At 41.1% G+C, this 18,994-nt stretch overlaps 1 protein-coding gene across 1 annotated transcript; it reads left to right on the plus strand. All coding sequences in view use genetic code 11, as the record gives it.

Annotated features, from left to right (window-relative positions):
* Nucleotides 1-103: 103 nt before the first annotated feature.
* EGR_06479 (A disintegrin and metalloproteinase with thrombospondin motifs) lies at nucleotides 104-18,117 on the plus strand (the record flags this gene model as incomplete). The annotated part of the gene is made up of 28 exons (XM_024495728.1): nucleotides 104-189; nucleotides 418-633; nucleotides 830-998; nucleotides 1,071-1,172; nucleotides 1,253-1,398; nucleotides 1,859-1,922; nucleotides 2,047-2,137; nucleotides 2,916-3,046; nucleotides 3,613-3,754; nucleotides 4,124-4,234; nucleotides 4,688-4,833; nucleotides 6,496-6,811; nucleotides 7,899-8,341; nucleotides 8,425-8,913; nucleotides 10,262-10,597; nucleotides 11,470-11,684; nucleotides 12,177-12,263; nucleotides 12,305-12,425; nucleotides 12,498-12,767; nucleotides 12,839-13,015; nucleotides 13,093-13,246; nucleotides 14,681-14,772; nucleotides 15,037-15,128; nucleotides 15,522-15,697; nucleotides 16,140-16,228; nucleotides 16,455-16,559; nucleotides 16,798-16,892; nucleotides 18,024-18,117. 28 exons carry the CDS (start codon nucleotides 104-106, stop codon nucleotides 18,115-18,117), a joined length of 4,755 nt encoding a protein of 1,584 aa, XP_024349889.1.
* Between the last annotated feature and the right edge of the window lie 877 nt (nucleotides 18,118-18,994).

Genomic DNA, 18,994 nt, shown 5'->3' on the forward strand with positions numbered 1-18,994 from the left:
CCACTTCGGTCAGAAATATCTGGGTCACGTATGACAAACTTTGATCTTTTCAGCCTTAAATAAGCGACTTTTATATCCTACAGGCGTTGCTCACTACCAAGCCATGTGTAGCCGAGAAAGCAGTTGTCTTGTTGTTGTTGACAGAGGCTTTGGAACAGCCGATATCATTGCCCACGAAATCGGTCATCAGTAAGTTACTTTTGTATTTTGTATGCATTATAACACTTAAAAATGGACAGCTTTTATTTGTATTACCTCCTATAACTTGGCTAAAGTACGATTTTATTAGTTATTCCCATTCATACTGTGCCTCTATGAGTCCAAAGTTTTCTTCTTGTGACATACCTCGCTTTGTGTTTTCTTATTATCGTTAATGTGATACAATAATTCAAATAGTCCTTAAATTGATCTGTACAGACTAGGAGCCAAGCATGACTTCGAAGTGGGATCCGAGTGTGGCTTAGAGGAACAACCAAGTCGCAAGAGGGCAGTCCAAAAACTAAGCCGTCGAACTCCCGACGTTGACGACCTGACAATCCAACGTGATACTATCATGTCTGGGATCCTCTACTTTGAACTCTACCCCTTCCGCTGGTCTGCCTGCAGTCGGGAAAACATTCAATTTTTTCTCTCGTGAGTTCCCTCTTAAGAGTACTTGATCAAATGCTTGCCAATCACATATTTCCTATCAGTTGAAGATCATTAAAATGATGACTACATTCACAAGCACAATCGATGACTAGAAAACTATAAATCTGTGTTCATAAACGCCAAGATCCAGTCTGAGGAAAATCGGGGGCTTGTAATTTTCTTTGATTTGCAATTTCAGCCGTTCTGATTCCGCCTGTCTGCGGACACAAAACTCACAGAGGACGGCTTTCACCTCAAAACAGTTGACACAACATATGGGGCAGCATAAACCAGGCCTACGTTTCACCCTGAACGAACAATGCGCCCTGGCAATGAGGCAACGCGGGGCCCGATTTTGTGGACACAGCGTGAGTGTTGGGGAGTTAGCTTATTAACACTGCTTGCATGCTATCGTCAACACTTATGTCGCCCTCCCATAGTCTCCTGTGTGCAAACAACTGCATTGCTACGACGTCCAACGTGGAATGTGCCTTCCAGTTGAGGCGCCTTGGGCCGAGGGCTCCCGATGTGGCTACAAAAGGGTAGGTGGCAATTGCTGAGCATAAGAGGCATTGGAATGGAACAATATTCAGCGTTGACCCATTTTCACGTTTATTTTCAGTGGTGTGTGATGGGACAGTGTCTGCTCCAAGGAGAGACCATTTCACCAATTGACGGCGGTTGGAGCGCCTGGGAGGAGTGGGGGACCTGCTCGCGATCCTGCGGTGGGGGGGTCCAATTCTCACGTCGTGAATGCACCAGCCCTGAGTGAGTCACTCGTGCGAAATTGGTTTGTCGGACCAGTGTTTAAATTTGACTACAATGTGACCACTTCTCCAATAATATCCGTCAAAAATATTCTTGGAGCTTAAAAAATGCTGTAGATATCTAAAAGTTTGGGAAGGTAATCCTTTTCTATTCCTGTTTGATGCTAGGTCAGTCCCTGCATGCATATCTACAGGCCTTTTTCTAGCTGATAGCAAATGAATAACCAGTGCAATTTCATAAATTCATGGCAATAAATCCATTTACAAGCGTGCACAATTACACAGAAAGCATTCCAGACACCCCATAAGCCATACAAACCATTATTTGTTGTTCGAATAGCGATCTCAACCTACGCTACTACGTTTAATTGTAGCAAGACTGCAGTATTACATCACCAATGCACAGTGTTTTCTGTAGGTTCTATCAAATAAACTTTAAATTATTTTTTTTTCCCATTTAGACCCCAAAATGGCGGTGAACACTGTCTTGGTACAAATGTTCGCGTTCGCTCTTGCAACATTCAGGTGGATTTCACCTACTAAATATAATGAGCCGCATACTTTTTTGCAGATAGTCAAATTATATCAGATTCAGTCAAGTTAACATATAGTTCCCTTTTTTTCTCTATCTCTGATTTTTTTTTCCTAGAATTGTCCAGATTCAGTGGATCTACGCCAGCAACTCTGTGATAAAGTAGGACAGAAGCTTAGTAAACATTTGCAAGCTTTCAAGCCAAGCAGTGAGTTGAAAATAGTCCTTTTAAATGCTTATTAGTTTCAAAGATCTCGAAATTATTGCAAAGAATAGGTCTCAAAGGTTGTTATTTCTCTCTCCAGAAATATTTCCTTTAAGTGGTTCGCAAGTGGACTCTGGTCCTTCTACATGCTGATCGTTTTCACTGCTATGTGTGCGCTTGTTTTAAACATTTTTCCAAAGTCTTATGAAAGATTTACATCTTAATGTACCCCGAAATCCGAAATCACGAACCGAAGATGAGCTGCTTAGATATTTTGCCCATCTGTTCATTTGCGATCGAGCTTGCACTTTCATCCTTCTCATTTGTGGCAGAAGTTACAGAAAAAATTTTATGAATTTCAGCTTTTTTTCAAAAATACACGAATATTTAGGGGTTGCTAACAATAATAACAGGTTCTTCAGAACAGCTGGCAATTCTTTCGTAGGATTTTCAACTGCTTAAAGGTTACTAGTGTCTTCGTCAGCCATACCCGAATTTAACGTTAAGCTGAGCTCCGATTTACCTCTTGGAAAATTAGACGCAAAATAATTTGGAGATGAAAAGGGACATTTTTAAACTGTATCTCATGATTTATCATTTAAGAATACCCAGATCTATCACATCATTAAGGATTTCATTTATCCGGAAGCTACGACAATTTCCCAATCTTTCATTATCCATTACGTACTATTTATTGGAACACATTTTTATGCTCACTTACTTTGGTCTTTTGTGCATTTCTGGAAAGTTAACTTAATTTTTTAAACACTTTCTTTCCAAGTTGGCGGTGCAAATGCCTGTAAGCTCGTCTGCCTCGATGGGACCAAGGAAGTCGCGCACAACGAAAGCCTCCCAGATGGAACTCCCTGTTACGCCCCTGGCACTGACATCTGCATCAAAGGGAGGTGCTGGGTAGGTATTTTCCTACAATTCCTATGACGTTAAGACCCAAAAACAGCACTCTCCTGAGTCAAACAACTAGGAATGTCTTTTGGGAGGCCATTTGATCGTAGTTAAATTTGAAATTTTGTTTATAAGTAGTTGGATAAATCGGTCGCTGTCATACATATTCAACTTCAAGCTTTTTTAGGTTGCATAAAGTAAGATGGTGGCTTTTCTGTTGTATTAAACACGCAAATCATCTTAGTGCGTGAGGCCATATTAAGTAGAAACATTTTATTTGAATTTTCATTTCGTAATGACAGTTGCTTAATCGCGACGAAATTTGGAAGCCATACTTAGCTGTTACATGCGGAGACCCACATTTAATGAATGTGTTGCAGGGCTTCTTTCTGAAAACTTACACAACAGATTATCCCATCAAATACCATGCTGCCAGCAGAATTGAACACGTTACCAACTGAATATGCTCTTTCTCCGAATCTCGAGTCCTACCATTGGAGATGTCATTTAAGGAGATGACGTGTTCTTGTGCAGTGGAGTTGAAAGCAAGTATGGATATTTCTTCTCCTTTATAGCAAGCTGGTTGCGACAAGATGCTTGGTTCACGAATGGAGAGGGATAACTGCAACGTATGCGGCGGCGACAATAGCACCTGCTACGCAGTCAGTGGCGAGTTCCACCACTCTGATGCACTCGCTCCCGGTGCGAAACCTGTCGGTAAGTCGCCTTACCTTTTTTCTTCCCGTGATCGGCAGTCCAGTGAGGACTCATTCAACCATTAAAGAAATACCTTTAATCTTATAATCTGGAGTTACAATGGTGTATCCAATACAATGAAATATTGTTTATTATTAATCCAGATGTCATTTGCGTAGATAAGAAGTAAAAAAGGTTTTCATGCGCAGCATTGCTGCTTTATAGTTTTGTAAAATTATAATAGGGAAACCTTTGCGAAGTATTATACTAGCAGCTTGTGTATAAGAAATTGCTCAACCATAAAATATAGTTAGCTCGGAATCTTAGCCTAATATGCGTATTTGGTTTCGACTATTCTGGGACTCAATATCTTTTTGTATTTGCCTTCAGGGTTGACCATTGCTGTGCACATCCCTCAAGGAGTTACAAACGCATATATTAAAAAGGTTTCAAGAAGATCTACACCCTATTCAGCAGATGCATACGACGACTTCATGATACGTAAGGTTGATGTTTCGTTGATTCTTCTACAAAATTTTTCGTACGCCTTAAGCAATGCAGAAAAACACGTAACCATATTTGCACAGGTAATACATGAAAAGACAATCCTATCTTGAATGCGAAATCGAATTTGCCAACTCATATACAATACATGAATGTTTTTGTTTATATCTGCATGTCGCTTGCTTGTCATTGGTTGGTTTGTCCTTTTTAGCTAGAAAATAATTTGGTTTTGCCATCAAAACACAGATTTTTCATTACCCATCAATTTTATTGCCAAAATGCTAATTTGCCAAACAGACTGGGAAAAATCACCGATGGTTAAATCGTTTCCCAGTGTAATGGACAAGTTTGGAGCCTGTCCCACCGAACTGTAGCATTATTTCAAATGTTTTTTACAAGCCCCTTATGACTCGGTTTGTGGGTCGCAAACAGGCACTTTCCCGTTTTAAGTGATATTCGAAGAGCTTAAGACTCGGATTCGTCGAGGCGAAACGCGGGAACCTTTCGCTGGGGCCGAGCTCTATTACAGTGGCAGTCGAGGGAAGGAAGAAATCGTACATATCAAGGGCCAAATCAACAAAAACGTCAACATTTTAGTAAGTACTTTTGACTTTGCGAAAAACTTGTGCTAATGTATTTTGGCGGATGCCAGGCACCAAATGGATCACAGATGCATGATAGTCGGTGGAGGTAATTGGAACGTTGCCTAAGCCGTCCCACTTATAAAATTTCGAAAAGCGATTAATTCTGCTACAAAGTAAAGCAAGATCGTGAAAAGCGCCGCTCAGGGGTGAATTTTCAGAGCATATCGGTTGTACCTTGGTCGTATCGATAAGAGGTTGCACTTTAAGCCATATTCATTTATCATTTCAGGAATTCGGTCAAAATACGTGTAAACGTCAATCCACAGTTTTGAATAGCAAGTGCCTCATATTACCTTCAGTGGAAGTGATATCTGGTAAAAAATGAATCAGACGAATATTTTCCTCAAGTGAAATCAAACGAATAAGTAACTGAAAGTCGTAACATGAAGTGGCATATAAAATAGTCATGAAAGCTACCCAATCAAAGTTCATTTACACACAGGGGACTATAAATCTTGTAGAAACTATGCTCTTCTTAGCTGTCGTTTATATTTTCATTAAAGCATTATCAAATTTTATGTAATAAAAGCTAATAAAGTGGTAAGATGGACAAACTTGGATTACATTCACACTTCGCACTCCCTAAAGAGGGCTTTGGTGCGTCACTGACAGCATACGATAAGAAATTGCCTCGAGCAATGTCGTATGGAGGGATCTGAAATGTCCTTTTGACCACTGAACCGGTGACTTTTTATAGGTTGTGCTAGATGCCACCAGATGACATTCAATGCCTCATTTTTTTTATCAGTTGAACGGAATAGAGAACCATTGATGCGGCAATGCGGGGGGCCTAAATTTAGCCTAGCCTGGTCCGCAAATTCGACCGTTATAAAGTTAAAATCCGTGCGCACAAGCGCAGACACGCACTCCTCGCCCTGCCGCTCTCCATCCATGTGCGTTTTTCATGCCCTAGCCCCAAACACGGTTTTATCTTGCAAAGGTCACCCCTTAGTACCCACAATTCTCATTTTCAGGGTCAAGCCCTCTTGATGTGTCTGGTTATAGACCCAAACTAGTCTTCATATTAATTTCCATAGTTTAAGCTAAGTACCCGACATTAAATTTACATGACTATGTGAAACTCTAATTCTGCGTAATAATTGCTACATATGTTTTAACACACCTTTTGCACTTCAAGGTAGCAGTCATTTGTAATTAGTTATTTCAGTGACCCGAGTCTTTCCCGAAGTCGTAATAAGTCAAGGTAGTCGGGAATAACATGCCCTACTGGCGTATAGAAGAGGTAGGGGGCTATTAGCATGACCCGAAGTCCATGCCGCAGTGTGGGAGTGCAAACTGCGGTGACTAAAGAGGCCGCGGAGTTAAACGCACGGTTAAACGAAATACTCCTCCCAAAAAATTACATGAATTTCCAATAGGTGTTAACGAAATGAGTCACTGAAATTTCTATAAGAATTTTGCATAAAGTATCTGGCTTTGTTCTTTGATAATGAATTCTATATTGTGTCTAATAAACCATTGTTTACTGTTCAGTGAGTCGTCCCAATTAAAACACCTAAAATGAGTACCTTATTAAGACGAAAATATGCACCAATTCGATAAAAGCGGATACCTGATAAACTGTAGTATCACCACAACGCACTACTGTTTCAGATACGAGTAGAGAATAAGAACACCAAACTCCCACTTCCTGACGTGGAGTACACCTACTATGTGAGCAAAGATGCCAGCGATCACCTACGCTTTGACCCTTCGGGTTTAGCTGTACACCACTACAATGATCCCCTGTTGCGCTTTCTCCGATCACCTCGCAAGGGAGCCCCAGCCGAGGAGTTAAACGAGGAAAACGTGGAACCAAATCCTCCTCTGGAACCGTCAAAGCCCGAGCACTCCTCACAGACAATTAAAGAGCCCATAGGCTTCGAATGGAAGATGGATGAAGTTCCCAAGGAATGCACGAGTTGCTCAGGTAAGTTTTGCTTCGCATCTTCGCAATCACATTACTGTTTCATCACATGCATTAATACTAAAGTGAAAGCAGATGCTGAGCTCTCACGCGGGTTATTATAATTTCTTTAACGAATGACTTGATTCGATGCACAAACAACGTATAAAGAGCAAAAACTTCACCCGTTGTGCCACTGTTTTTCAAACCAAGGCTGAATGCTTTTCCTCACCACCGTGAATCATTTTGCATGAAAGGGTCCTACGCTTTATCAATAATTTTTTTTCGTATTTTAACCTGCTTTCCAGTAATACCAAACCTTAAATAGGTTGCATGATACACTTCCTAAGGATTTCTTCCAAAAGACCATACGAAACTCATTTTATCTTTTCCGCAGTCATTTTTCATATTATAAATGGAAATGAAAATGAAAGAAAGCTTAAATTTTACTTAATGGCCTATCTTTCAGAGAGCCTCAGACAAGGATATGGTTGGATTCAGGAAAATGTTGGTATTGTAGTGATATATCTTTTAATTCATTTAGTGTGAAAAATTCACGCCTATAGAAATCTATTTCCACCTTCTTTGGGAGCTACGCTAAGGTGGGTCCCGATAGATGGAGTGAGGATTAGTTTGTATGCCTAATACTTTGGGGTCACTATCATTTACTGTAAGGAATTCGACCTCTGTTGACATATTCATTTGCACGTTACTTCAAGCAGATCTTTTCTAAAAAACGCCATTCTCAGGCTTAGCTAAGACAATAAACTTGGCAAATTTTAGAAACGAGGATCGAACTATAGCAGTCTATGTCACAAAAAATATGCTTCTTGCGAAAAGCGTTTCCGACTTTTGTCAGTTCCAAGATCATGAGGCTGACCTAAAAACCTTCTTATTCGCCCAACTAACACCTAAAAGTGAAGAAAGTTAGTAACAGAGAATCCCATTCATGTTATTTTCTTTAATTTCCCGCTATTAAACTGATTGCTTCGCCAAAATTCAATAGCTATTTTCCTCAAAATTACATCCCTCATCATATCTGACACGATGCATTCACTAATCTTGTTAGACAGTGAATGCTCATTAAACCTTCTACGCTCGCATTTTAAAGGTACTGTGCAGAGCCACGCCTCTTGTTACCCCGTGTTCAGCAGTCAGGAGGCGTCTAAACATTATGGGATTCACCCTCTCCACCCCCTGCCGCCGCGTTACTGCGGCGAGAGTTTACGACCCTCGCCGGTGACACGCAACTGCGCCGACTACTGTGGAGTGCGGTGGTCGTGGCGAGAAGTTAACGCCTCAGACTACACAGTTGCCCGGTCCACCTGCTCCGTGCGATGTGGTGAGGGACTCACGGAGGTGCACTTCACCGCTATCTGCGAGGAGAAAATTCCCGAGAAGGACACCCTTCACACCATTTGGCGTGAAAGCTCCCTCGGCGCCTATGCTTGCATCAAAGCGGAACTTGGTGAACCACCCGAGGATAGAGTGGTGACCAACCGTTGCACCGGAGATTGTAGACCTCTGCATTGGGTCTTCTCTGATTGGGACAAGGTGGAGTAATTTCCTACTTTCACTTGATTTGCACTACATATGCGCATTTCAGTGATGGAGCTGTCAATTTGTTACCCTTAAAGTGTTCGGAGCGCTGTGGTGCCGGAACAAAACAGCGAAGTGTGACGTGTGTGGATGATGTGAGCAACCACTGGCCGCTTACCGAGTGTCTGCAGCACATCTCTACAGTCGTGGTGGGCAAACTCAACGGAGTGGATGGGTATGTGGGTACCGAATTGGCTGAGTGCTTCGAGGTGGATGCCTGTGGGGGTCAGTTCATGTGGATCACAACTCCATGGTCCGAGTGTCGTTCCACAGCCTCTTACAGTGATATGGGCAGCCTATGTCATTCTGCGCTGAGGCGCCATCTTGATGGTGACAGTCAAGGTCTGCCCAGCACCTCTGCTTTCACTGGCTTCCAGACACGAACCAGCAGATGCGTGTTACGCTCTGCCTCTGGCGAAGATGTTAAGCATGAGGCTCCGCAGCATTACTGCGAACGTGCACACGCCCTTAAGCCCCCCGAGCAACAGGCCTGCACTGCAGAACTCACCTGCTATCGTTGGACGACTGTTCACTTTTCACAGGCAAGTTCGGCTTAACTATCGGCAGCATTCCTGTTTATTATGGAGTTTCCTTGTCCCTAAGTATTTTCATGATTCAGACTTTTAAAACATTATATTATTATTTATTCGAAGAGACATCTCCACTTACTATCAAATAATGAATTATTGGTGCATTAAAACGCCCCTTTTACCCGAGCTTTCGATATCTACTAACTACACTCTGGATACTGATATAACCATTGCTTTGTGTTATAAAAAGAGGATGGTTGTTTGGCGTTATGAAGTTAAAATATTTGAGGTGGGGATGTTTTAACGTAAAACTGACTATTAGTAAAGGGCATTTCCTTCTTTATCTTACTAAGAGTTCACACTAAATTGTACATTCTTTGAGGAAACACACAGGTGAAAACTAAAAATAAAGTAAGGGATAGGGGCTGAGGTGTTGCAGTGTTGCGCGCTTTGGACTGATGTTTAATGGCTTCTTATATTTATCGCCATGTACATTTACCAAAATCCATTCTCTAAGATGCCGCTTGCATTTACACAGATCCTTACTTCTCCCGGGGCTTGGTAAGTGGAGAGATTAAATCTTTCCGATTTTTACTGAGAGAATAGGTTTTTCCGACCACAAAACGAGGAGTTAACAACTCACTCAAATCTATTTTATAAAGTAAAACTTAATTTCCCTTCCCTTACAAAACGCCATACGATCTATTTGTCTAAAAAAACTCCCGTATATTATCTTTTATCAATTCATACCGATTACATTTTTTAAGAAAATTTCAAATGTTTATTTATGACCAGCAATAAACTCACTACTGCGGTTCTTTATGGGAGGAAATACGTGATCTTACGCTCTGAGTAAATAGTCATATTTCAAACTAAAAGGTACTTCAGCCAACAAGCATAGATCATTGCCAATCAAGATTTAACGTTAGGAACCACATGTTTAATAAAAACACTAACTTTTGTTATCTGACAGCATTCTAAAGGCAAAAATAGAATAGCATTCTGGCGTTAAGAAACTTGTTAGAATATCATCACTGAATGCAATATTTTAACTTATTATAAGAAAATATTCCAAGGTCTTAACTCGACACCTTATGAACACTCGGCTGAGGCGATATGGATACATTGAGGATATTTTTTAAACATCTGATTCACCTGTCTTCGAGAGAAATAAAGGAAGTAGGAAATCACAGACCAGGCTTTTAAAAGGTATTGGTATACCTTTATTCACATAAAGTGAGCCCCGTTACCTTTATCAACACACATTTACTAGACAATTTGCCGATCTTCATATTGCTTTTGGATATTGGCACCGTTTTCCAACTCTCTACTGTCTACGTTGCAGTGCTCCACCAACTGTGGGGCAGGCCAACGTGTAGGGCAGCTCTCCTGTGAGCAGATTAGTCTTTCACGAGGTGCAAGACCCAACGTGACGCCTGTGGGTGAGACTGATTGTCTCTATCGTCTGGGCTCCAACATCTCCCTCCAAATCGATAGTCGGCGAGAGAACCCGACTGTTTACATCGTGGAGAGCGGCTCGTCAGAAGAGCGTGAGGCTCTCCAACGCGTGCCCTACCTCCGCCCACTTCCTTTCACCCCAGGCAAGCCCCTCCTTCTAGCCTGCTCCAACCCTCCCTGCCACAGCCGAAGTCTCGAATGGGCGGTCAGTGAATGGTCATTGGTGAGAGTTTAGATACGTATAATTTAATTCGCTTAGGATCTCTCTTAGAGCTCACCTGCTCTTTGAGTAGCGCGTTAATGCGAAGCCGTTCACCATTCACCACTTTAAGCTATCTATAAACCTTGTACTGCCTTTTTTATACACTTCAGATAAGGAAAACACATAACGAAATACTTCAGCTCTAAACATTACTTAGCTAATTTTGGCTGTACTCCGCTGCAAATACGTGTTGCACTTGAAAAGTGAACTTAAAGTAATGCATATTTTTATTTATTCGAATGCATATTCGGATAGAAGTTACAATGATCAGTCATGCCACAGTGGGGCCCATCTTTTAAAGTCCGTCCTGTCTAAGTCCTACGAAATTTATAGCTCATTTGGTTTTTATGGTATATGAGATGAACTGAAGTCTGAACTATTTGTATCATTCAGATAAAAGTGGTCTTTAAATTTATATCGCCCTATTAATCTGGATTGTTTTATTTTTTGAGACTATGCAAGGATAACGATTCAAATTGTTAATTTTACTGATTTAGTCAACCATAATTTCTACGTCAAGCAAATGACTATCTATGTCAACGGTCCTTTACTCTTATTTCGCATGATTTACGGGAGAATTCCCATTGGTTTTGGCTTTTAGCTTTTGATTTTTTGGTGGGAGATTGCATGTTGTCCACTGAAAAAACAATAAAAATTCATGCCTTCTCATTTTGAAATTACACGAGTCCTCTTCCATTTGGCTCTAAAAATAGCGTCTAACATACACGTACCAGCATAATTTCTTCAAACTATTCCTAATTATAAGTGCATTTCAGGGGATTGGCACAGTTTTGGACTCCTTTGGTGTCTCTTTTCGAAAATGCGGATTTTAGTGCTCTGCAACTTGCGGTATGGGTTACCAGCGGCGCTCCCTCCGATGCATATTGGTTGAGCGACACACCGGTGCCCCTTTGAAGTCGGAGGCGGTGGAGGTAGAAGTGCCGGGGTCCGAGTGCACTGCCAGAGGACTCGCCAGACCTGCAGACATGCAGCTATGCGAGGCACCGCCATGTATCAAGTGGAGCCCTGGAGAATGGTCCGAGGCAAGGTTTCCTCGCTCTTATATTCATATCCTCCGCCCCATGCTACACTCACTTTTGTCCAACGTGGTTAATCTCCTATAGTACTGTGCTAGGTCTCCTGGAAAGTATCCCTCTATAGGAAATACTGGGACTGTGGCATTGAGCTAGTGGCATAAATGGCACAAACTCGTGATACTGTCTCCTGACTTTATAGTTAATTTTATTAGGTTTTCTATTAAAGTATTTCATCATCAACACTTTGTATCAATTGGTTTTAATTGTTGTTCCATGCTCAAGCAAAATATTATCAAAGAAAAATTTCTGAGTGAATTACGATTTTAAAATATGCTTTGATACTTCAGAAACTATCTAAAATATATCAAATATTATTTTTTGCTATAAACCTGGCAGTCAATGAATACATGATTCGCAAAACTTGACCTTTGTAAATGTAAAAACGTGGATTACCGTGAAACACCTAGATAACTCTGGTTTAACGGAAGTTTCCTCTTCACCAGTGCAAAGGCACCTGCGAGTCTGGCACACAGGAGCGGTATATTCGATGCATTCGACAGAAGAGCCTGTACACGACTTCGCCTAAGAGCGTCACCTGGAGTAGTTTTGAGGCTCCTTTAAACGTGAGCAGTACGATGATCGAACAGGAAGTGGATCCAGCAGAGTGCAAGTATCAGTCAAAACCTGCGGAAAAACGCTCCTGCCTTTTGGCCTCTGACTGTCCTTTCTGGTTCCAAGGACCGTGGTCATCTGTGAGGTTTCCCTTTTAGTGAATTCGCTTTTAGAATGAGGAAACAAATGCGATGTTAATTTATCATTTGCAGTGTTCGTCCACCTGTGGAGCAGGTAGACGGTTTAGGCATGTGGACTGCCGATTTCCCAATGGCACTGTGCTCTACGTCTTCGGTAGGCTAGCGCGAGACCGCAGTATTCTTCAAATGTCGTCCAGAAGAAGACGAAACCTTATTACTGAATCCAGAAAACATTTAAACACAATAAGGTGCTTGGAACCTCGTCCCGTTGATAAGACAGAGTGCCAGCTCAAACCATGTCAGGAAGATAGGTCCTTTTGGTGGCCAGTCGTCTCGTCGACCGTAAATCTATCTTATGCATTTATTTAGAGTTGAATCGAACCACCATCACCACAATGTTTAATCTCTTATAGTGTAACGCGAAAGGATGTATTCGTGGCTACCAGCAAAGAGAACTGCAGTGCCTCACACCCTCTTTTCAACCAGTTGATCCCAAGGAGTGTGTATACTCTCGAAAGCCCCTCAAAATGATTCCTTGCACTTTGCAAGAATGTAAGACCTACCGCTGGCGCACGGATACCTGGACTAGGGTGAGGCTATTCATGCATAGCTCTCCTCTTTTTTGGCATTCAAGAAAACCATAGTCAACTGATTTTGAACCCTGTAGTGTCCCTACGCGTGTAGGAAGCATTCAAGGTATAGGAATGTTCGCTGTGTGGATGATCTTGGCGAAGAGTATGCGGATCACCTCTGCCAGGCTCATTTGCGTCCTGACTCCTGGAGTATCTGTCCTGATGCCTGTCCAGGCAAGAAACTCACACGTACACGCTTAAATAATTAACTCTTTCAATTATTTTACGAATAACTTCTTGCACTTTGAATCAAAGTTTTGACACTGAGCTGGGAGTTTTGTGGTTGCAGAACCCTTTGTGATTTGGTTTTAAATCTCCTGCTGTGTTATAAAACAACGAAATTGTTGCACTTTGAAATTGCAGTCCCTGTAGCCGAGTTTGCATCAAAATTCGTACCCATCTAGCGAGCAGGAAAGTAACTGAATGTTTCCCATTCCATTATAGTCTTCATGATTTATATACAATATTAGCTATGCAGAAAGGCAGGTCGTTAACATCGACATTCTGTAGGATCTATGTCCACTGACATCGACTATTACGAGTATCACTAACCTAATTATCTTAATTATTAATCGGACACTTGGAGGTGTGTTACATTTAATTTCAAAGTGCACATGCCTTTCTTATACGAAAAACTGTCCACATAATCTATCTATAATGATAATTCTGCAGATAACGAAATGGTAACCTGGTTACAATCATTGGTTGGGGGAGAGGGGTTCCACCTGTGCGCAAATTTATGTAGAGCGAAAAAAAAATGCTTAATGTGAACCCCCACCAAGATTATATAAATATAGACACATTTGGTCATCTAAAGAGTAAAAGTAGCCCATAGCATGGAGATTCTGGTGTGAATACTTTTGTAAGAGTCTTGTCTGGTTAAAAATCAGGAAATGCTGGAGCCAGTTCCGGACTCCACAATTTAAGTGAGAGCTCCCGATTGCGATATTCTCAAATGGGATGCAATAGTGTTTTACAGAGCGTAGATTCAGTGAACATGAGCTATTTCTAATACACTAGAAGGTCAGTAGTGGAATAATTAGCATGATATCCTTTCCATTTTGTTTTATGCTTTATAGCACCACTTTTAACTACGATCTTCATCCTGTCCTTTTACATTAAAAGAAGTAGCTTCTAGCTCCCCGCCTCGAAGCTAGGGCAATAAATAATTAAACACTCACTAGATACTTGTATTTTTTTCCCTGAATGAAGTCATCGAAACTGAATACGATTGCATAGATCCGCGACTTCTACTCAATGTCCACCCAGGCTTTTAATTCATGCTTCACCAGACATGGCTCTTGATTTTCAATGCCCAAACTTCAGACCCTAATTCTGCGAGCATGGGATACCTTATCTTCAACATGTATCAAGAAAATAAGAAATAAAACAGCGGACATGACCCAACAATTAAATAGTGATGGCCGGGAAAACAAAGAATTCTGAAATTACTTAATCCCCTTCGCTGTACATCAAAATGTGAAACACTTGTCAAAACATAACCCGGTTGAAAGTTGCGTATCTATAATTGAGTGCAGGAAGCCTAGCGTTATATAACTAAGGGAAAAATCACATGGATCACTAGTGTGTATTCGTTATCACAGATACTTATTTCACATGCAGACCTTCCGATCAGTTGCTGGGATCAGAAGCAGCGCCATCCCGCCTCATCTGACGGTCTCTATGAGCTTGCTGTACATCGGCAAGTGGTCAGGGTGAGTTTTATATTACATTGTCCATAACTCAACCTCCTCGTCTAGTGAATAATCTAATAGTTATAAACTGGAGCCTTTTTTAAACGGAAATCAAATTCACAATAGAATGTAGCGATTCCATCGATGAAACGTTTGTACCAAAGTTTATTTTAGCAAATCCTGGCCACATGTCAACACAAGTTAAAATTATTAATGAATTTAAATTCAGACGTCAGATCCGCTTTACCAACGTATCCTATTGTACTAACTCTTTCGTTGGTTCAGATCTACTGTAGTGATATGGAATCGTCCTATCCTCGTGAATACCTTCCGCTTCACCACCTAAACTATGCATCCATCTGGCACTTCAAAGAGGCGTAAGTATGGTTTACATTAACCATCATTCAGCAAATTAACCAAAATTCCCGAGTTAAGTGTTTACCATCGCTATGGGCCTAATACATCACCATATTATTGCACACAAAAATAAGGAGCAAAGTGACCATTTTTATAATGCAAGGTACAACAGGGCGAATATATGAACATTGAAAGTAGACGTTTCACGCTCATACGCTAAATTTAACTATGCCTTAAACTTGTTAGATTTAAATTTAGAGCTCAGTCATGGATAAATTATTTCCTCATGGAAATACATCGTTTTTAAAGACTTACCTTGCTCCCCTTTTACTCTCGTGTGAAAGAATTATACTGCTTCATTTTCAACTTCACCTTCCATAATCCTATCCTCATTATCAATTCGACATCTATAGGAGTGAACAAAATTGCTCATCGACAAACGTCTACTATAAAGGCAAAGTGACGGATACCAACGTGACCTCCGGTACACCTTCCGAAAATCAGTCGCTCGAACTATCCGAATTCCCAGCAGACAGCGTTACTGTCTTTAAAAAACTGCGTATTAACCTCAATTCCCTACATGTAGACAGTAAGTGCAGGCTCTCTTTTAGTAGCTTCCATCTGTTTTACATATCATTTCAAAAATATTGTTAAAATACCTGTAGATTCCAGGCATGTGTAAACAATATTTTAAGAAAATGCAAAAAGTGCTTGCGAAGTAACTCATTTGTTGTAACTTCATTGGGAAGAATGCTGTGGACACAATTTAATGATTGTTAAATTTTCTGCCGAATCACATCGAGGATGTATGATACTGCCACAGATGAAACCATTTATTTCCGTAAATATGGCCATTTTTCTTAAACTAAACACGGTCCCCAAAAGCAATATAATGCATTTCCATAAAATTATTGGTACACCACCCCATCACTTAAGCTGAATGACCAGACTCTTCTGCATTTTCAGCAAAGAGCTTTGATAATAACACTGGAGCAGAGGAACTTCTTAATTGAGCTTGATTTGGGTTGTAGTATTTGATGGAAGGTTCAGTGAAACGTTAGGAACGCGATTTGTCCCCTATGCATCGGCGAAGTCCTGTTCGAGAGGTACCTCTCAGTTGGTATGTACGATCTTCAGTTCCGACTTTACTGCTTTATAGTTTATAATAAAACTTTCATGGTTTTGAGATCAATAACTTTTACATTCCATATAATGCGGGTTTTAAAGTTGGTTTCGTCACATTTCCATTGACTGTACGACTTTGTGTCAAAGAACTTAGATTTTGGAATTTTAATTCTCTAGTGTGTGTGTATTGCTTGTAAAACGTTTTTGCTTTTGCTTTTCAGGGGAAATTTCTGATAAACCTCAAAGGAACTGGTTTTACTGTGTCGAAAGAAACACAGTGGCGAACCTCCCGGTTGCAGTCATTTGGACATGTGGCACGGACCGGGGTAAGTTTCTTTTCTTCCGCGTACACACATCGAGTTGGCTGCAATCAAAGGCGATGGAATAGCGTAATATCAAATGCCATTTAATACTGTGCTATTTTTATTCTTGTAAATTCTGTAACACTGGAGCCATTCTTCCCATTAATTTGCAATATAATAAAAGAACGGATCCGCTTTTACAGATATCCTGTAGATACCTTAAAGCAGAAACTAAAATAGGATTTTTGTCGTTTTTAAATAGGATTCAATGATTGTTATGGGTTCCTGCGGCGGTGACTGTGGTGGCTGTTGGCCAGACCCGTTGCTTAAACTCGAAGCAGCAGATGCCGCAGAAAGGTGATATGCACGTACTTCTTTCCCCACAACTAGACTTCCAGCCACTTCCTTCTACTTTTCACCAATGAATACAAAAAAAAATAAAAACCCTAATGCGTTAAATGCAGTATCCATCGCCTCATCGTAGCAACCGTGCATAAGTGCAGCTTTGTTCAGCTTTGAGCTCTGTCGCACACTCACCGACCTTGCCTCCTCCTTTCCCTCTGTCCGTTTATTTTGGAAATTTTTATTTTTGTAAATCAGTCTGAGGAGAAAAATGTGCACCTACACATTCAGTACATCGATAGTCGTCTGCAATCAGCCAATATGACTACCTGCGATCCCTTAATTTGTCTCTTCCCCTTACAACAATGTAAACTGCCAATACACAGCTTTTCTGGCGCTGCACATGTAGACAGGGCGTGGAAGGCAATGTGACTAGACGGTATTTTCCTCCTTCGCCTGCTCACCCTTAAATGCACGCCTCATTCGCTACAACCATTTTGATTAGACCTCTATCCTAATAGCACCAACGCACACTATCCATAGCTATTATTTTATATTTAGCTGTACGTAAGTTACATTACTAGTCCCTTTGTTTGCCTGCTGGTCCTCCTCGATTGTCAGCATTCCTGATTCCTACAGTCGCGTGACGCTAGGTTTTCCATTTATCCTTTCTTCGATTTATCGTCCTATTTTTACCCCTCCCCTGTTAACAGTGAACATTCGTAGTCCTCTTCAATCTTCTCTCTGAACTAAAACCTTCTCCCCCAAGGGGGCCCCCGCACCAATCCCGAACCCGGGGTGACCATGCACGGAGCGGGATTCGCCCATCAACGTGTGCCTGTGTATAAAACATTTCATAATTAGAGTTAAATTCAAGTCGTTCCGCGGTTGTGCTAATAAATGTATTTTGTGCATAGACTTTCTGGGTCGGTGGGCTTAATGTGCGCGATTAGAAGTGAGTGAATGTCATGTCAAAATTATCAAACCTACTGCGGCAGTTCCTTTATAATTTACTAGTAATTATTGGGATAAAAGTTATCTAACTCATGTTCACTGTATTAAGATAGCTCGAAACTATCTTCTTTTAAACATGCATGTTGGTCAACATCGCCGCCACAGACGGATCTAATATCATCTCATCCGAAGGAGACCCCGGTCAGCCAATTGTCCGATTGGGTTCGGTGAATATCCTGAAAGCATAAATTACCACCGGGCCTGGGAGCTTAAGCAGGGCGGGTAAAAGCGACTTTGCAGGAAGCATTAGTCATTTCCCTAAGAGGGCATAAAATCAGCCACCTGTCAAGTCTTTTCGCGTTCACTTTGGCTCCGGATTATTAGTGCAACGCAAATTAGTCGCCGCTGTGTCGAATTAGGCCCAAAACGCACACTTACCAAATGTTGTCTGTGAAATATTAGGCACAGGAAATGTGATTAAACTCGTGTTTCACTTTTGTGCGTACGGACCGATAATGTTGGATTAAGGTAGCGCAATGCGCAAATGAGTATTCTACTATGTACTTTTGCGAGAAGCACATCGAACTTTAATAAGCAAATTTGGCAAAGAATGTTGTTCATTGAAATATAAAAGCATTCACACGAAAATCAATTGCGCCTGAGTTGATTATTACATCAAGCAAATGTGGTTGTATCTCGAACTTTCAGAATCAGAACTTTATAGAAAGGCCAATTAAGACGGCACCTTAAAAGTGATAATTGAGGGCACTGAAAGCACTCCAGGTGAGCGGCCAGACTAATTTAAGAAATCCAAAAAGCGACTATCGTGCACATATAATCGGCACTTGAAAATTGTTGTAAAGATATGTCTACCTTTTAGACATAGTGACTTGCTCACCAATGAGGACGAGCTAGGCCAATTAACTGATTATTAGTGCATACTGAGGCCATAATGACAGAACATTAGCGTACCGTCGGAAATCGTATTCAAATCATCAGTATGTCTTATCAAGCAGCGATTTGTTCCCAAACCGAGAGCCGACCATGCCACGAGTGCACGTGGTTATCACAATTACTAAGCTTGTAATTCGGTCGGGCTCCACACCATTTTAAAGATCCACAACCATCTCCACCATCAACATCACTGTCACTCCAACAGGCTT

The sequence above is a fragment of the Echinococcus granulosus genome, assembly GCF_000524195.1.
Source record: "Echinococcus granulosus chromosome Unknown EG_S00057, whole genome shotgun sequence".
In the NCBI taxonomy this organism is placed as follows: domain Eukaryota; kingdom Metazoa; phylum Platyhelminthes; class Cestoda; order Cyclophyllidea; family Taeniidae; genus Echinococcus; species Echinococcus granulosus.